This window comes from Solea senegalensis, unplaced genomic scaffold (assembly GCF_019176455.1).
Source record: "Solea senegalensis isolate Sse05_10M unplaced genomic scaffold, IFAPA_SoseM_1 scf7180000014855, whole genome shotgun sequence".
Lineage (NCBI taxonomy): Eukaryota > Metazoa > Chordata > Actinopteri > Pleuronectiformes > Soleidae > Solea > Solea senegalensis.
The window spans coordinates 54,864-72,190 of NW_025321152.1; the positions used below are offsets into that span (position 1 = coordinate 54,864).

A 17,327-nucleotide genomic window follows, 5' to 3' on the forward strand; every position below is an offset into this window, starting at 1 on the left:
CAGAGAGAAGCAGACACACTTTTCCAAAACATTCAACCACTAAAAGTCATTTTTCTGTTCAGTAAAAACTATAATTTGACATCTTAATCCAGACATAATGTCATTTTTTGTAATACATAACATTTGAAAATTTATGTGTGATAACAATAATAAGAATTCTTGCAACCTTGTTGCTCGAACCCTAATTATATTTTAGCATTAAATACAACTGCATTTTATCTCTAAGGGATTTTAAGGTATAAACTCTTAAATGTGACTCTTTTTATGAAAACATTTCTTCCTGGACAGAATTTCTTTGTTTTGTTTTTAAGTCATTTACGATAAACTCTCAGCTGCTTAAAGGTGCAGTGCATTTAAAAAAAACACCTCCCAGTTTTTTTAAAATGCTGAAGTGAATTTATTGAGATAAAAGCAAAGAATCAGAGAAGACGAAAAACAGAATCACCTGAATATTAAAGAATATTTTCAGCTCAAAAATCAACTTTTAATCCTAATATTTGATGAAAGGTGGTAAACACTGTTTTACATTAAAGTCACTTTTTAATTGATGCACATATTTGATTCTGTCGCTTTATGATGAATCACATTAATGAGCGGTTATTTAAAGCCAAGCACTGCACCTTTAAAGCGTGTTTTCATTTGAAAGCCGTCTTTGCAGAGTGGACCGTCCTCAGTGGGAGGAGACTCTCCACCCACTCATCAGGGGATGCCATCATTTGGTCCCACAGCGCCACCTCCTGCACCGTCGAGTCCATCCAGCTCACCGGAGCGCCGTAACTTTTACCTTCAATGACATCAAAACCTTCAGAAACATACATCAAAGACAGCGAAGACATCGAAACATCAAAGACATCAGAAACTTTAAAGACAACATCAGAAACTTTAAAGACATCAGAAACTTTAAAGACAACATCAGAAACATCAGAAACATCGGAGACATCGAAGACATCGAAGACATCGAAGACATCGAAACATCAGAGACATCAGAAACTTTAAAGACATCAACGACATCAGAAACATCAACGACATCAGAAACATCAAAGACACCAGGAAACATCAAAGACATCAGAAACATCAAATACATCAACATCAGAAATATCAAAGACATCAATGTTTAAAAAACGTTTCATTTAAATATTCTCATTTACACAGCACTTTATTTTCATAATTTTAAAATAAATTAATGTTTTATGCTGCACCGTCATATTTTATACTATAGTATATCAGTAGTTTTATTTTCCTTATGTTATATTTTTGCTTAATTTAATGCTTTTATTTCACAGATTTTACTTTATTTCCAGTTGAATATGTTTTGAAGACATGGATTTCTGTTGTTGTTGTAAATAACCTGGATTATATCAGGTTTCTGTGTAAACTCTGAAAATTTAAAAAGTTGAAAAAACTGAATTTCATTCATTTTTCAAACTCGAGTTTCGAGTCGAAGTAACCCACAACATTTGTCTAAACTCACAAAAGTAAATTAGAGTTGTTAATATTAACAGTGTCATGATGGAATATCATGGTCGCCTAGGGCGCCATCTACTGGAGGGTAGTGTATACTGCAGACAACCACAGAGAAGTTAGTGGCAGTACCTGTTCCCACACCGAGCCTCACTCCGCCCAGCAGGTGACTGGCTAACCTGTCCCTGTCCCACACAGTCAGCTCCACACACGCCTCAGCGAGGTCAGAGTCACTGATGCCGTCGTAAACCATCGTGTGGTTAAACACGGGGTCCGTGGTCCGACGCAGGACACGCGTCTTCTGACGACTTTTCCTGCTTGTGTCCGGCAGCACAAAGCTGAAGATGACCAGGAATATATGTTATACAATATACATATATATATATATATATAAATATAAAATATGAAATGTGTAAAGGTTTAGTTTGTACCATTTGACATAAGGGTCGATGGTGGCTCGGATTAAAGGCAGATTCCGGCATTCTTTCACCCAAATATGAACCTCACCAGTGTTGGGACCGTCTTTAGCCACGCCTTCAAAAAATAAAGATACATATATGTATATATATATATATATATATATATATACATACACAAATACATACACATGTGTGATAACATTTCTACATATAACCAGTTTGCATCTGTAAATATTTATATAATATTCTGTGTTGTGTAAAAGAAGATTAAAAAGGGAGCAACTGTTCAAACTGAACTTTAATCTATTTTATAATATACACAAGTTTGTGTGTTTAATTAAACTTTATAAACTCTCTCAGGATCCCTGTTTAAATAAAGTTTAAATAAAATAAATAGGATGCAGTGAGTCATGAAACATGACGTGTTGTTGTGAGGTTATTTCTCCTGTAGGGGCCGTTTTCTGTCAGAAACTTCAGTATGTGCTCAGATTAAACACAGATTACAGAGTTTCTTCACGTCACACGGACACAGTTTTTCTGGATTAAATGACCTCATAATTCCCTCTAATTTCAGATAACATATTCTTTTTAAAACGTTTTAATCTGATTCTGTTTAAATGAGATTAAATCAAACAAGAAACTCAGAGGAAAACAAGTGAAGGTGACGAGAAACTTCCTGGTGTCTTTATAAGGTTCACTGATGACAGAGACTCAGGTGAGAACAATCACAGCTGATTAACACACACACACACACACACACACACACACACACTGAAGTCCCTGCTGTTAAAGGATTTTAATATAAATAAAAACTGAAGATGTAACAATAACAAAGATCAGGTTTTATTATTTAATAATATTTTAAGAAATAATATTATTATTATTTTTAATGTAATTTAATCTCTTTTAAAACATATTTTCATTAATTTTCTTCAATCAAAGCACTTTTTTTACACAATTTTTAAATCACATATTATTTTTGTTGTTTATGAACAAATTCTTCCTACGACGATGTTTAATTTATTTATGGGTGATTTTGTGTTTGTTTGTTTTTCACAATTCGAAGTGTTTTTAATGTTCAAAATGAAGTCGTCATTCATTCATTCATTATCTATCATAGAGAGAAACTGAAACTAGTTACTTACATATTACATTAACTTGTTTTTATGGTCAAAAACCTCCTAGTCGCTGCAAACGAGCCGATCAAAATATCTCCTCACTGACGCTCTTGTCAGCCGCGCTGTTTCACACCAAAATCACGCCCCATAACGCGGACTGTGTTGTGATTGGCCAGTCAACAAGAGCTTTCCCACTGTCCTGTGATTGGCCAGGTACCTGGAAGTGACGTAAACCTGGAAGTGACGTCAGCTCTCAGATACGCAGCTCCCCCTCTGGCACGATGGATGCTCTGCTAGTCATTATCAAAACATTGTTAAATGTCTGTGTCACGATGCCACGCTGTAATCCCTTACACCTTTGACGCGGAGTCTGACCCAGAGACAGAAGATACTTTTTCTTTTTTTCAAAGACATGTTCTCAACCGAGAGTAGTTCTTCTTCTTCTACGGTTGAATGTACGCAACCGGATGAGTGTGTTTGGGTGTGTATCTGCGTCATGACCTCGTCTATGAAGCCCTAAAAGTCCTTAACAATCAGTTCAGCCACTGCTGAGAGTGTTTCCCTGAGCTCTACAAAGCGGGAAGGCACTTCCATTGACTAATAACGTCACTGGCGAATCTCACCAATCCTGTAAACAGCAGCGCCTCCTAGTGCAGGCACTAGAGTCTGGACACATCTGGTGACGAAGAAGAAGAACTACCCTTGTTCTAGCTGCTGAGCGTATTGGTTGAGAACATGTGGAAAAAAGGTTCAGAGAGTGTTTGCTCTGTTCTGGGTTGTGATAAACAATAGCAGACGCTCCACAAGCTTCCCGCCAATGAGCAAAGAAAGGCTCAGTGGATATCTTTCACATTTGATAGGAATATCCCTGCTACATTTGGTGGATTCTTGTGACTTTGGGGAAGTTTTGGCTGATTTCCCCCAGCGGTAGCATTAGCCACTGACTGCTACTGTTCTTTCTGGATGATGGGGAGGATCCAGTGCACCTCCGCGGAACTTCACAGACTCAACGCTGACTTCACACCAGACTGCGTTGTAGTTATTAGATCTCTTCGACTCCCTTCGACGACCCTGGTACATTCAGCAGGGTCTCCCGACACTGGTTTACCTATTCTGGTTCACCCATTCCCTCCGTCCTGTCGGTGTGTCATCCGAATTCTGTGTGTCGTCATAACAACAACGATGGCCGGAGTCGAGATTCTGTTGCTGAAACCCTGATCCATTCCTTCATTACATCACGTCTGGACTACTGTAATGCTGTTCTGTTTGGGTGTCCCGAAGAAAACCCTGGATAGGCTCCAACATGCTTTTGCCACGTGACACCCAACACCACACCGATGACACCCAACTCATTCTCTCCTTTCCCAGCTCCGACACACAGGTAGCAGAACGGATCACCGCTTGTCTGACTGACATCTCTCAGTGGATGTCTGACCATCACCTGAAACTCAATCTCGACAAGACTGAGTTTCTTTTTCTCCCAGGAAGAAGCTCTCCCACCACAGATCTAACCATCACCCTTGACAACTCTGTGGTAACTCCTTCTCATACCGCAAGGAACCTGGGTGTGACACTTGATGACCATCTCTCCCTCACTGCCAACAGTGCTGCAACAGCTAGATCTTGCAGATACATGTTGCACAACATCAGAAGGATGCGGCCTCTTCTAACCCAGAAGGCGGCACAGGTCCTGGTCCAGGCTCTTGTCATCTCACGCTTGGATTACTGCAACTCCCTCCTGGCTGGTCTCCCTGCATGTGCCATACGACCTCTGCAACTCATCCAGAATGCAGCAGCTCGACTGGTCTTCAACTTACCAAAATTCTCCCACACTACACCGCTCCTCCGCTCCCTTCACTGGCTTCCTGTAGCTGCTCGCATCCGCTTCAAGACTCTAGTGCTTGCGTTCCATGCTACAAACGGATCCGGTCCAGCCTACATCCAGGACATGATCAAAACCTACACCCCAGCCCGCCCACTCCGCTCTGCATCGACAAACCGGCTCGCTGCCGCCTCACTGAGAGGATCGCAGAGGCACTCGCAGAACTCGAACTGTTCACTGTGCTCCCACTCCCCATCGACATCCGGACAGCTGAAAGCCTCCACATCTTCCGACTAGACTCTACCTTAAGACATTGTAGCACTTATGACTAGCACTTCATAGTTTGATCTACTTGAAGCTCTTACTTACTTCTAGCTCTTATTTGTACCCAAATGTTTAAATGCACTTTTGTAAGTCGCTTTGGATAAAAGCGTCTGCTAAATGACATGTAATGTAATGTAATGATTGTTTGTTTTGTTTGTTTGTTTTCTTCTCTGTTCTTAATTGTAGAGCAACCTTAGGTTTTGTGAAATAATTGGATTTATAAATCCAATTATTATAACATTTCCCAAATACCTCCATGTGTGGGGCAGCCACTTCACGGAGGATTGTTACACAAACTTTGGGCAAAATAAAGCAGGACACAGCACCAAACTTCACCTAAAGGATGGAGCAGTGCCATACGTTTATAACAATATTTACAAACGGTAAAACTGTCTTTGTGTGCTTGTTCTGTTGTTTAGCATTAGCGATAGTCAACTACAAGCTAAGCTACACGCGTTTCATTTGCATGTATGTGTGTTTATCATCTCGTCTTTGTGATGGAGGTGGTTCACTTGTCACAGTGTCTTCTGACTCTGGCTCAGACTCCGGATCAAATGCGTAAGAGATTACGGCGAGGGGTCGTGACGACGGCATTACTCAATCCCCCACCTTTCCAGAGGGGGAGCTGCGGGTCTGAGATCTGACGTGCCAATTACGTCACTTCCAGGTAACTGGCCAATCACAAGACAGTCCATGTTCTGTGGGTGTGGTTTTGGTCTGAAACAGCGCGGCTGACGAGAGCGTCGGTGATGAGACATTTCCATCGGCTCATTTGCAGCGACAAGGACGTTTTTGACCATAAAAACGACTTCCTGTTTGTAAGTACACCTCCATATCTCACATAGAAGTGAGATAGGACCATGCTATGGCCTCTTTAATTTTCTTGTTCTTCTAATGATTTCTGAGAACACTGAGAGCTGCAGTGCTGCCCCCCACAGGTCAAAGTTCTTTATCACCATACTCTCGTTCACACTCGTCTGACACACACACACACACACACACACACCTTCGCTGTGGCTGATCTGTGGCAGGAAACGTATGGCCAGTTTCATCTCTCCTCGTCCACTTGATGGCGCTGGGGTGGGCGTGGTCTGAAATGTTTTACAGAGGAAACATTAAATAAACAAAAGTGTGTGTGTAGGTGTGTGTGTGTGTGTGTGTGTCTGTGTATTTACCCTTGCTTTCAGGTCTAAGTAGTTCATGTGGGTGTGGTCAAAGTCCCATGTGGACAGATCCACGTCGACCTCGCCTAAAAAACTGTTTCTGCCAAACGTGTCGTGATGCCAAACAGAGAGAATGAGCGTCTGAGTCCTGAGGTACTCCATACGAACACGATACTGTTGAGACACAAGAGGAGGAGGAGGAGGACGAGGAGGACGAGGAGGACAAGGAGGACAAGGAGGAGGACAAGGAGGAGGAAGAGGAGAGGCTGCTTTTGTTCACTCAGTCATAGACATGCCAAAGATGACAGTGTGAGAAAGTACCTGTGTGTGTGCGTGTGTGTGCATGTGTGTGTGTTCACGTGCGCGCGCGCGTGTGTGTGTGTGCGGTGACTTCTTACTCTCAGGATCTCGTTGAATTTTGGATGAAGTGTCTTCTTCTTCACAGACGTCTTCCTCTTTCCCAGATTAGCTTTGTCAGGAACCAGGTAGCTTTTAACGTAGCTTCAACAAAAACACAACATTTCAGTGGAGTCACACAGAAGGTCAGACGAGGTCAACGATCACTCGTGTGTTCAAGTGAAAATAGGTTTTGTTTTCTTGAAAACATTAGTTATCAACAGCGTTTTCGTGTTTCTAAAAGCGAAACACCATCACATGTCTTCATGTTTTTCATGTGAACAGGGAATTAGTGTGGATGACTCATAGTTATCATAACCTGACCTCCTGTAACCAGGTAAAAACCCTCAGTTACAGTTTACTGTTCACCTGCTGTGAGGCTGCAGTACCACTGACAGACACAGAGGGAGACAGAGAGCTAAACTGAAGGGTCAGTGGATTAAGGGTGAGTTAAGGGCGAGTTAAGGGTGAGTACTCACGGGTCAGATCGGCGTCTTTTTGGATCGACAGCAGCTAAATCCTGACACTCGGCCACAAAGATGTGAAATTCTCGGAGTTTGTTGATGTAGTTGATGGAAAACTGAATGTTCCCCTGAACGTCCACGTTTCCAAAGTCACCGCTGTACATGGTCATGATGCTGCCGCTTAACTACACACACACACACAATAATAATAACTCAGTGTTTCACAGACATTTTCTGTGTAGAATTTATATTTGTGTGTATTTATTGATGGTGACTCATTACTACCCCCTGAGGCAACATGGGGTTAATGCAGGGCATTGTTTGTGAGAGGGTGAGTGTGATGTTTGTATCTGTGTGTTGTACTGTCATTCATTAATGTCTTCTTATTACTTCATAACCAAGAAGGAAGTTTGTTCTGTTCTGTGATGGCAGTGATCTCTGTCATGTCAGTGATCTCTGTCATGTCTGTGATGTCAGTGATGTCAGTGATCTCTGTCATGTCTGTGATGTCAGTGATCTCTGTTATGTCAGTGATGTCAATGATCTCTGTCATGTCTGTGATGTCAGTGATCTCAGTCATGTCAGTGATGTCAGTGATCTCTGTCATGTCTGTGATGTCAGTGATCTCTGTCATGTCAGTGATGTCAATGATCTCTGTCATGTGAGTGATGTCTGTGATCTCTGTCATGTCTGTGATCTCTGTCATGTCAGTGATATGGTTATGTGTTATTCTGACTGTTAGTACTGTGACAACATGAACATCAGTGACAGTTAACAGACGTGTGACAGTGTTAGTGAACGTACAGACGACAGAGAAGCCATGCCAGAGGAGCGGTGGGTCAGGTTAGTCATGGAGCTCCTTTTGAGGAAAATGTCCTCGTAATACGGAGACTCAGCGACGTCTCTGTCCTCGTCCTGAAACACACACAAGCTTTTCAGCAGCCTTTGACCGACGAGACACAAAGACAAAGCACAGGTGCAGTTTTACCTCCTGCTGTAAGAACGACGGCACAGATTTACTCATTTTCTTCAGGTGTTCTGGATCCAGAGACAAGGACGAGGAGGGGGAAGGGACGGACGAGGCTGCAGAGACACAGAGACAGATTTACCTACATTTGTACATGAACACACATGTTGTCTGTTTATCAGATAAAATGATGAATATTTAAAATATTTACCGTCACTGACGCGTCTTTGTTCAGTGGAGTCTTTGTTTCTGTCTCCTGAGACAAACAGAGACATTCATGTCTGTGACATCATCATCATAATAATGATAATAATAATGACAATGTAGCACAAGTGAACTCACGTGACGACAGCGACGGTGACGTGATGTCCTCGATGCTTTTAGTCTTAGGCCACGCCTCCGCTCGCCGCAGAGCTTTCTTCACAGGGTTTTGACCGTCGTCGTCTTTTTCTCCTGCAGTTTGATGTCATGTGATTAACAGTTTGTATAAACTTCACTGTCATCCAGCAAACACATGATCATCATTATTATTATCATAATAATTAACCATGTCCTGTTGAAATTACCATTATTTTAAACATAATATAATCTGAACATTTTCATATTTTTTTATTTTATTTTATGTCATAATAACATTAAAATGTCTTATTTTATGATTTAAAATGTTTAAATTTAGTTTATTTTTTGGTGCACTTTAGTCCCCGCCCAGCAACCAAACATGACTCAGCAGAAACAGCTGCTGCCTCAGTGTTGACAGATCAGAGCACACGGACACGACGAGGATACAACGTTTGTGCGACGGAACAAAGACGTTTGTCTTTATTTCTCTTTGCTTTGTTTGTTTTTGCTTCAAAATAAAACTGTAATATGATTTTTTAACATGATTATCAAATATTTTAATCACTGATTCATCAGATGTTTTTATTTGGTGTAAAGTTTGTAACTTTCATTTCATCTAGATTTTAAAAGTGCAGTGAGTAAAAAATGTAGGTGAAATTATTTTTTACATTTTTCATTTTTCTATCAGGAGCAGAGTCCGATCCATTTTGAACCACCATGTTTTCACTGCAGCCCACAAAACTAAATATGCTACACACTGAAACAGTATTTGAACTCTGTTTTTTTACATGTTTGTTACATTGTATTAAATTGTGATATTTATTTTTTGTTGTCTGTCGTCATTTGTGAAGTTTTCCAAGCTAAAAAACTTTTGCACTGATCATAAACGTGAAGATAAAAACAAACGCAGCTGTTTATAAAGCTGTTAATACAGTTTTTATATATTTTTTACGCTGTAATGATTTAAATGTGTTTTCTTTTTATCAGTTACATTTTTCCTGCTGTCTTATCGTTCAGTTTTAAAACTTTTATCAAATATTCTGTAGAAATTAAAGTTCACATCATAAAGACTTCTTGCTTTCATGTTTGTGAATTTACTGTAAAAGTTAAAAGTTCCTCACGGTTGAAGCTGATCCTGGACGTGGTCCAGGTCTCTGAGGCGCTGCTCACTGACGACTCCTGTCCCGTGTCTGAGCTGCTGTAGTTTGGCCACAGGGGGCGCTGGTTGGCCTTGGCCTTCCTGGTGTGCCGCTCCTCTGCAGTGAGCGGTGTGCTGGCTCTGATTGGTGCGTTCAGATCAAATTCAAACGCAGGCTTTGCCGCCGCCACGTCGTCGTCAGTCGCGGGGGAAGTGTGGACGCCGGGGTTCGCCGTCATTCCCAGATAATGTCGATAATCTGAGGGAACAAACGCTCGAGCGCGTGGAGTCAGGACGTCGGTTCCCTCCGATGACCTTCTGGCTTTGGCACCTTTCTCTGCATTCTGCCTCTGCTTCCTGCTCTGGAAATGGGCGGGGCTTAGGTCCATCAGAAACTGGTCTGGATCTTGTTCTTCAGCAGCGCTCAGAGCGAACATGCTGGTGCTGCGACGTAGAGAGCTTCCACTTCCACTCGACCTGGTGAAGGAGTCTCTCCGGCTCTTTGGAGAACGGGTCTGTGGTTTCAGGGGTTTCTCAGAATCTTTGGAGCTTCTCCTGGACTCAGTTGTGGTAAAGTTGGACGCTTTGTTTCTGTCGCTGGTTTCTGGTCGTGGCTTTGTTCTGCTCTGTGGAGACGGAGGTGTCTTCATGACGGCTGGTCTTGTTTTCTCGGCCACAGACAGACGGTAAATGTCGTTCATCTCCTGGAAACTCGAGGGCTCTTTTCTTTTGGGACTCTTGGGTTTGTCAAAGGAAACCGAGGACTTGGTTTCTGACGTGGCTTCGTCCCAGAACTCTCGCAGAGTGTTGAACTGTGATCGGCTCGTGCTCAGAGTCGGCGACATCTTGTCTAATCCCTGATTCAAAGGACGAACGTTAAAATGGTAATGATTTCTGTCAAAGTCCTCTTCGTCCGTGTCCTGGTCCTCATGTCCCACCGAGCGCAGATCGTACTCTGACTTTGTGAATCTTTTGTTAAGTTTTTGCAGGTTTGAACCCCGGGGAACTTTCCCGTCGTCTGGAGTTGGAGGCGAGTAGAAGATGGGTTTGTTTCTCTCCTGTTCCCAGAAAGATTTCAGCTGCTTGATTCTCTCCGCTGTGTCGGCTCTGTCTTTGTTGGACACGTCTTTACGTTTGGGAGACAGAACTGTGTCTTCACCTGAGCTTCTGTGAAGTTTAGAGCTGTTGTGGGTATCATTTTGCTCCATGTGAAGCCTCTCAGAGTCTAAAGACTCTGGGTTGGGTTGGACATCAGTGTCCGGCTGAGACTGTTGCTGTGGATTTGATTTGATGCTTTGAGAGTCTGGACTCTCTCTGGACTGAAGGTCTGGACTCTCTCTGGACTGAAGGTCCGGACTCTCTCTGGACTGAAGGTCTGTCCTTTCACTTAAAATCTCAGCGTCTGAGCTTCTTCTGTCAGGTCTGGAGCAGGACGCTAACTTTAAACGCTGTGAGTGGATTTCGTTCCTCTGAGATAAAGAGTCTGTCTCCAGGGAGTCGTCCTGCTGCTTATTACTGACGTGAACGTTGTCTTCCATGTCTTTGTCCTCGTTGTTGATTCCAGGAGCAGAGTGGATTTCAGACGCCGCGTGAGCTCTGATCTCGTCCTCGTCGTCTTCCTCTGATGAGACGGTTTGTCCTCTGTTGCTGGACGTGTGTGTGAGTATATTTTTCGCGTTTTTTGTCTCCCAGAACGTCTTCAGATGAGAGATTTTAGATGTTTGGTTGTCTTCATGTTCCATTTCCTGTGTCCTCGGTTCCTTGTTGCCTGTTCTGTCTGATGCTCTGATCTCGTTAGCCACGTTAGCTTGTCTTTGTGTGTCACTCTCAGTAAAATCCACCGTGTCTTTGTCTCTGACGTCTCTGCTGGTGTCTTCACGTCTGTTTGAGGTCTTTGTGGATCTTTGTGGTTCATCTTCAGTGCCCACAAAGTCCAGGCTGTCTAGACTGCGGCTGAACCAGTCCAGCACCTTGGCAATGGAGTCTCCGTCCCCCGTGGGACTGCTGGCCTGAGTGGACAACGTGAAGACGTTTTTCTTCTTTGTTTTCTTCTGCGTTTGTTGATTGGACTTCTCGATGTAGTTGAGATCATAGGACACGGGAGGATCTGGATCTGAGAGAAGACAAGAGACGAAAATGTCCCTCACTGTTCATTTAACAACTTATTTTAATGTGTCTGCGACTGAACTTACCCACAATGCTTTGTGTCAGACTCAGGTCCTCATGCCTCTCTGTTGTTGCCACACTGTCTGAATCCTGGACTCTGAAGGTCTGATCTTCTTCTTCATTGCTTGTCGGTGTGGTTTCTCTCTGAGGTGAAAGGTCACCTCCTTCATCAACAGCAGCTCTGGAATCACAGAAATCCACTGACCGTTGTTTCTCTCTGTCCACACTGGAATTAGACGACTCCTGAGAGACGTGGCCCGGTGGCTGATGGGAGTTTTCCTGCGCAGTAAAGTCTGGAACTGAACCTTGGTCGGGTTTTTCCTCAGAACTCTTCAGACCGGAGCCAGAGCCGGATCCGGATCCACGCCGGACGCTTGGCCTCGGAGCGGGAACGAGGCGAGTCTGCCTCAGAGGAAACTCTGCCCCCTGCAGGCCGTTAACGTCCGGCTGACTGCTGCGACGTCTGGACACAAACGTCCTCTTCTTTGGCACCGGTTTGAAACCGAGGGTTGAGTTCTGAGACGGGACGGAACTTTGTGACGTCTGACTGGAAACAGTGTGAGGTTTGACTTCTGAGAGAAAAACGTCAGACAAACGAGTCGTTACAGATAAAATCTACAAATGAAACTTTTTGTAACTGAATGAATAAAAGTACCTGTCTCAGTGGACGACGCATGGTCGTTGTTTTCTGGCGTTTCCACGACGACGAGTGAAGCTCTGTTGAAAGGATTACGTCTTGGCTGAAAAAAATAAAATTAAAAAAATGAATGTTTTCAATCAAATTGTGAGAAAGTAAAGAGTTTAAAGTTTGACTCACGGTTCGTGGAGAAGAAACTTCCACGTTTACATTGTCTTCTTCAAAATGACTGAAGGAAAAAAACACAGAGAAACAGGATGGTTACATGTGAGTGAGTGAGTGAGTGAGTGAGTGAGTGAGTACTCATGGTCCACAAGCCTCCATTTGAAAACACTGGATTTAGAGTGAATTTAAATATTAAAATAGCAATAAAGACAGTTATTGGTACAAACCAAATAAATATCACAGGATATAAAGATCATTAAAAGTGACATAAACAGTAGTTTATTGTTACTGACGATAAAAGAGTAAAAATGTTTCTTTCTGCTCTTTGTTTTTGTAACGAAGCAGCGGCTTTTTCTCTGCGAGGAAACACCTGTGTTTACACAAGAGTCACAAGATACAGAGAGACAGACAGACAGACAGACAGAGAGAGAGAGACACAGAAGCTGTGTCTCTCTGTGTTTCAAACTAATTCATTAAAAGTTGTACATTTTTTGAAATATCTATAAAAAAAAAAGAAATCCTCATCATCAACAAACTCCTCTCTAACCCATAACCCCGCCCCCTTGTTCCTCACTGACACTCCCACTCACCGGCCTCCTCATCGTCTTTATTTTACATTTACACAAGAATCAAAGGCAACAACGTCCAACTGTAGATGAGTTAAAAAGACTTTTCTCATTCTAAATTTGACTTAAAAAAACAAAAAAAACAACGAGAATGAAAGTGGAAAAGTGACATTAATGTATGTTTTTTATTGTTTTTATTGAGTTTTATTTTTATTTTATTGAGAACATTAAAAGCTGATGTTGAAGAATAATCTCCGTGTCATGTGACAAACATGTATGAACGTGTGAGTGTTTTAATCAGTGTCATGTTCACATGAATCACTAGAGCATGAAAGCAGACGGTGAATGAGTGAGTGAATACTTGTTGTCGCGCAGCTGCAGCAGCTCCAAACATCTGGCAGGTTTTGGTGGAGCCACGATGTCAGAACCTCGACTGCTGGAGGTTCTGGATCGGTCTGATCTGACAGAACCTTCTGCAGAAGAAAGAAAACGATGAGTGAGTGAGTGAGTGAGTGAGTGAAGCATGAGAACGGTCCTTGAGTCAACAGTAAGAACAAACACACACCTCTCTTGTGTTTGATGGCGGCCAGGATGATTTCTGAGCCGTGGATTGTGTCCATGTGTCGTCGACTCTTCGCCTCATAAAACCATTCACCGCTCAGATACTTGAGTTTGTTTTCTGACTCTGACTCTGACTCACTCGTCAGGACTCGCTCCAGTTTCCTGAGAAAACAACACACACTTCAGTCTGAAACAGACTCACTCATCAGCTTAAAGGAGTCCTTCAACATTATTCACATGATAAATATCAGTCATCATCAGGGTTATAAAGTGATCAAAGACATATGATCACAAACACTGAACGACAGAATCAATTATTTTACAACTTTTTTTTTAAATCTGTTTTTAACACAAGTGTAAAAAATGTTTTATTTGTTTCATTCAACACAATTCTCTATTATTCATGTTAATAAAAGTGTTATTACACTGAGGTGGAGGGAGGAGGGGCCTAAATCATATTCTGCTCAGGGCCCCATAAAGTGTTGGAGCGGCCCTGGACTAAATAAACGTGACCTGTAAACAAATAAACAGATAAATGAGGATGAGGATAAATTTTCACGATTTAAATAAAAGTAAATTTGATATATTTTAAATGGGCGACACCAACATACAGTCCTAGTGATTTACATCTTTCATTACATGTAATGTATTATATTTATGTTTTACATTGTATTTATTTACAACTCCGTGTTTGTTCTTATGTAATTTTATAGATTTTCTAATCTCTGAGTAAACTTCAGAAACAGTCTGTATAGATTATTCCAGATTACACAGTCTGGAATAATCTATACCAGGCTGTATAGATTACAGATTATCATCTCTTGGTCTCGTTATATAATACTTTTAATACCCTGCCTATCTCATGTGAATAATCAGGTTTAATTTTCCTCTTGATCACATTCATGTAACATGAACACATGATTGATCCCAAGAAAAACATTCACTGAATATTTTTCAATCAAACTCAAATTGAATCAAAGGAGGAAAATAAAATTCCTCTGGAAACTCGAGGGAACCATAATAATCACAGTTCCCATTCATGTGATCATGACACAGTGAATATTCTTCACTGTTAAAAATGAGAACTTTGTGTGTGTTTCCCTGAACAGTGAGGAGTGTGTGTGACTCCGCCCACAGGTTGAACAGGTGACATGGAAATGTGATGGTCCTCTGACGTTTGATTGTGTTATTCTGTTAGAGACAAACAAAGAGCAGCTTGTTGTGCTGCTTGTTTTCTGTTCCTCGCTCAGTGGAAACTCTTTAAATGAAATCTGTAAAATCACATTATGTGACAAACACAACATTAGCTTAAATACCAGCTCCACACATCTGAACTCACACTGCTCAACTCTCACAGAACCTCAAGCTCTCTGTCCTGTGGTGTTCCACACAGTTCTGCTCTGGGCCCACAGTTGTTCTACCTCCCTCAAACATCAGATGATGTTCATTCATTCATTCATTACAAAAAGATTCTGACTTAATCTGAGTTAATCTGATCAGAGGTTTACTGCTGCAGAATCAGAATCAAGAAATGTAATAAATAAGATTAAACTTAAATAACTTTGTTCATGTTTGTCTTTGTTTTTAAACTTTGTTGTCTTTGTTTCTGTCTTTGTTGTAGACGGTTAATTAAAAATATACTTATTATTATGATGTGTGTGTGTGTGTTTACCTGACTCTTTCCTCCTCAGCCTTCTTCAGATCAGCGTCTCTCCTCAGCACCGTCATGATCATCCCCTGCTCCTCCTCCGTCAGGTGACTCAGGTCGATCATGGCTCGTCCTCACTTCACTCGTCCACAGAGAAAACGTCTGTCACTGTCAGAGAAGTCACATGACAACACGTTCATGTGGATCACACGTTCACATGACAACACGTTCATGTGGATCACACGTTCAAATGGCAACACATTCACATGGATCACACGTTCACATGACAACATGTTCACATGGATCACGCATTCACATGACAACACGTTCACATGGATCACGCGTTCACATGACAACGCGTTCACATGACAACACGTTCACATGGATCACGCGTTCACATGACAACATGTTCACTTGGATCACACGTTCACATGGATCACGCGTTCACATGACAACACGTTCACTTGACAACATGTTCACTTGGATCACATGTTCACGTGACAACATGTTCACATGGATCACATGTTCACATGACAACACGTTCACATGGATCATGTGTTCACGTGACAACATGTTCACATGGATCACGCGTTCACATGACAACACGTTCACTTGGATCACGCGTTCACATGACAACACGTTCACTTGGATCACACGTTCACATGACAACACGTTTACTTGGATCACACGTTCACATGACAACACGTTCACATGGATCACACGTTCACGTGACAACACGTTTACATGTTCACTTGGATCACAAAATGTGGCTCCGCCCACATGATCTGTATCCATGGAAACCTGTTGTTACAATGTGCAGTCCCATCTCTAGATGTCACTAAAACTGGACCATTAAAAATATAGTAACATTAAACATAAACTCAAGTTTGAGCGTTAGACGACAAACTGCGTTGTCGTCCATATGGAGTAGATACATGTATATATTTATTTTTATATATGTATATATCTATATATATATATGTATACATGTATATAGTGTATGTATAAGTATAGAGCAGGCACAGACTGGTCCAGTGTGAGTCACTATGACTTCTCTGTTGTTTCTTCATCATTATAAATTTAAATGAGTCTCATGTTTATTTAAGAAACGGGTTTGTGACAAAACAGAGAAGTAAAAGACAAAGTGTCTCAGCATGTTCTCACTTTATCATCATTATTATTCACTCTACTCTCATTATTAATAATAAACATATATGATTGTGATAGAAGTGAAATAATAATAATGATCAATATTCAGTTTCAGTGTCTCAGAGAAGGATCATAAATGACATGTTTGTTTTCATACAGTGTTGATAAAGTTACTCCTGTTTGAATCATGTGACTCTGTAGACTTGACTGTGACCATGTTAATGAACAATTTAGTTTAATAACATGAAGTTTCACTTACCTCACAGCAGTTTACACACACACACACACACATGCATGGAGAATCCTCTTCAGACTCCAGGTCCCACCTGCTCCTGTCTCTGTCTCTGTCTCTGTCTCTGCTGTCTGTCTCTGCTGTCTGTCTCTGTCTCTGCTGCAGCTGGTGGATGCACTGAGTCTGTGGACAAGATGGGGAGGAGCAGGAGGAGGAGGAGGAGCAGGAGGTAAAGGAGAGATTAAAGTGACACGTGCTTGAGGGTGAGTTCATCCTGCTGTGAGCTGCAGTAGCAGACAGTGTCCAGCAGGTGTCCTCAGTTTACACACGTCTGTTTGTTAAAAGGGTGTTCACCAAAAAAACAAAAAAAAACAACCAAGAGCCAGAAAGGATGATGGGAAAAAAACAGCTTAACAGGTAGAAGGACGTCCCCTTAACACACACACACACAGTGTGAAGGTTCAGAACTACGGTTGAAGAAGGTGCACAAACCTGTGTGTGTGTGTGTGTGTGTGTGCGTTCTTGTACAAACATCTTTGGGAGGACCATAACACTTATGAACCATGTGAGGACATTTAGTATTTTATTTATT

General features: G+C 41.8%; 1 protein-coding gene across 4 annotated transcripts; it reads right to left on the bottom strand.

The window, feature by feature from the left end:
• Window positions 1–57: 57 nt before the first annotated feature.
• sytl2b (synaptotagmin-like 2b) lies at window positions 58–17,212 on the bottom strand. 4 transcript variants are annotated; one of them, XM_044016879.1, is made up of 20 exons: window positions 16,763–17,212; window positions 15,379–15,522; window positions 13,711–13,868; window positions 13,507–13,618; window positions 12,595–12,643; window positions 12,433–12,517; window positions 11,804–12,349; window positions 10,389–11,724; window positions 9,595–10,322; window positions 8,477–8,587; window positions 8,346–8,390; window positions 8,156–8,250; window positions 7,972–8,082; window positions 7,183–7,352; window positions 6,706–6,808; window positions 6,320–6,481; window positions 6,151–6,235; window positions 1,893–1,995; window positions 1,594–1,799; window positions 58–784 (listed from the first exon to the last, which is right to left on the bottom strand). In XM_044016879.1, the coding sequence occupies exons 2-20, from the start codon at window positions 15,477–15,479 to the stop codon at window positions 636–638; spliced, it is 4,455 nt and encodes a 1,484-aa protein (XP_043872814.1). In that variant the 5' UTR covers window positions 15,480–15,522; window positions 16,763–17,212; the 3' UTR covers window positions 58–635. The 4 variants fall into 4 exon arrangements, with proteins under 4 accessions (XP_043872814.1, XP_043872813.1, XP_043872812.1 ...); XM_044016878.1 differs by having other exon boundaries at window positions 9,595–11,724; window positions 13,507–13,615; XM_044016877.1 differs by having other exon boundaries at window positions 9,595–11,724.
• Between the last annotated feature and the right edge of the window lie 115 nt (window positions 17,213–17,327).

What these genes read in the sequence shown, in the direction of transcription:
- sytl2b (XM_044016877.1), bottom strand. Translation starts at nt 15,479, where the DNA reads ATGATCGACCTGAGTCACCTGACGGAGGAGGAGCAGGGGATGATCATG. An exon ending in AAAAGACGCCGATCTGACCC is followed by an intron (nt 6,809 to 7,182) that starts GTGAGTACTCAC and finishes TTTTTGTTGAAG; the next exon opens with CTACGTTAAAAGCTACCTGG. An exon ending in ACTTAGACCTGAAAGCAAGG is followed by an intron (nt 6,236 to 6,319) that starts GTAAATACACAG and finishes AAAACATTTCAG; the next exon opens with ACCACGCCCACCCCAGCGCC.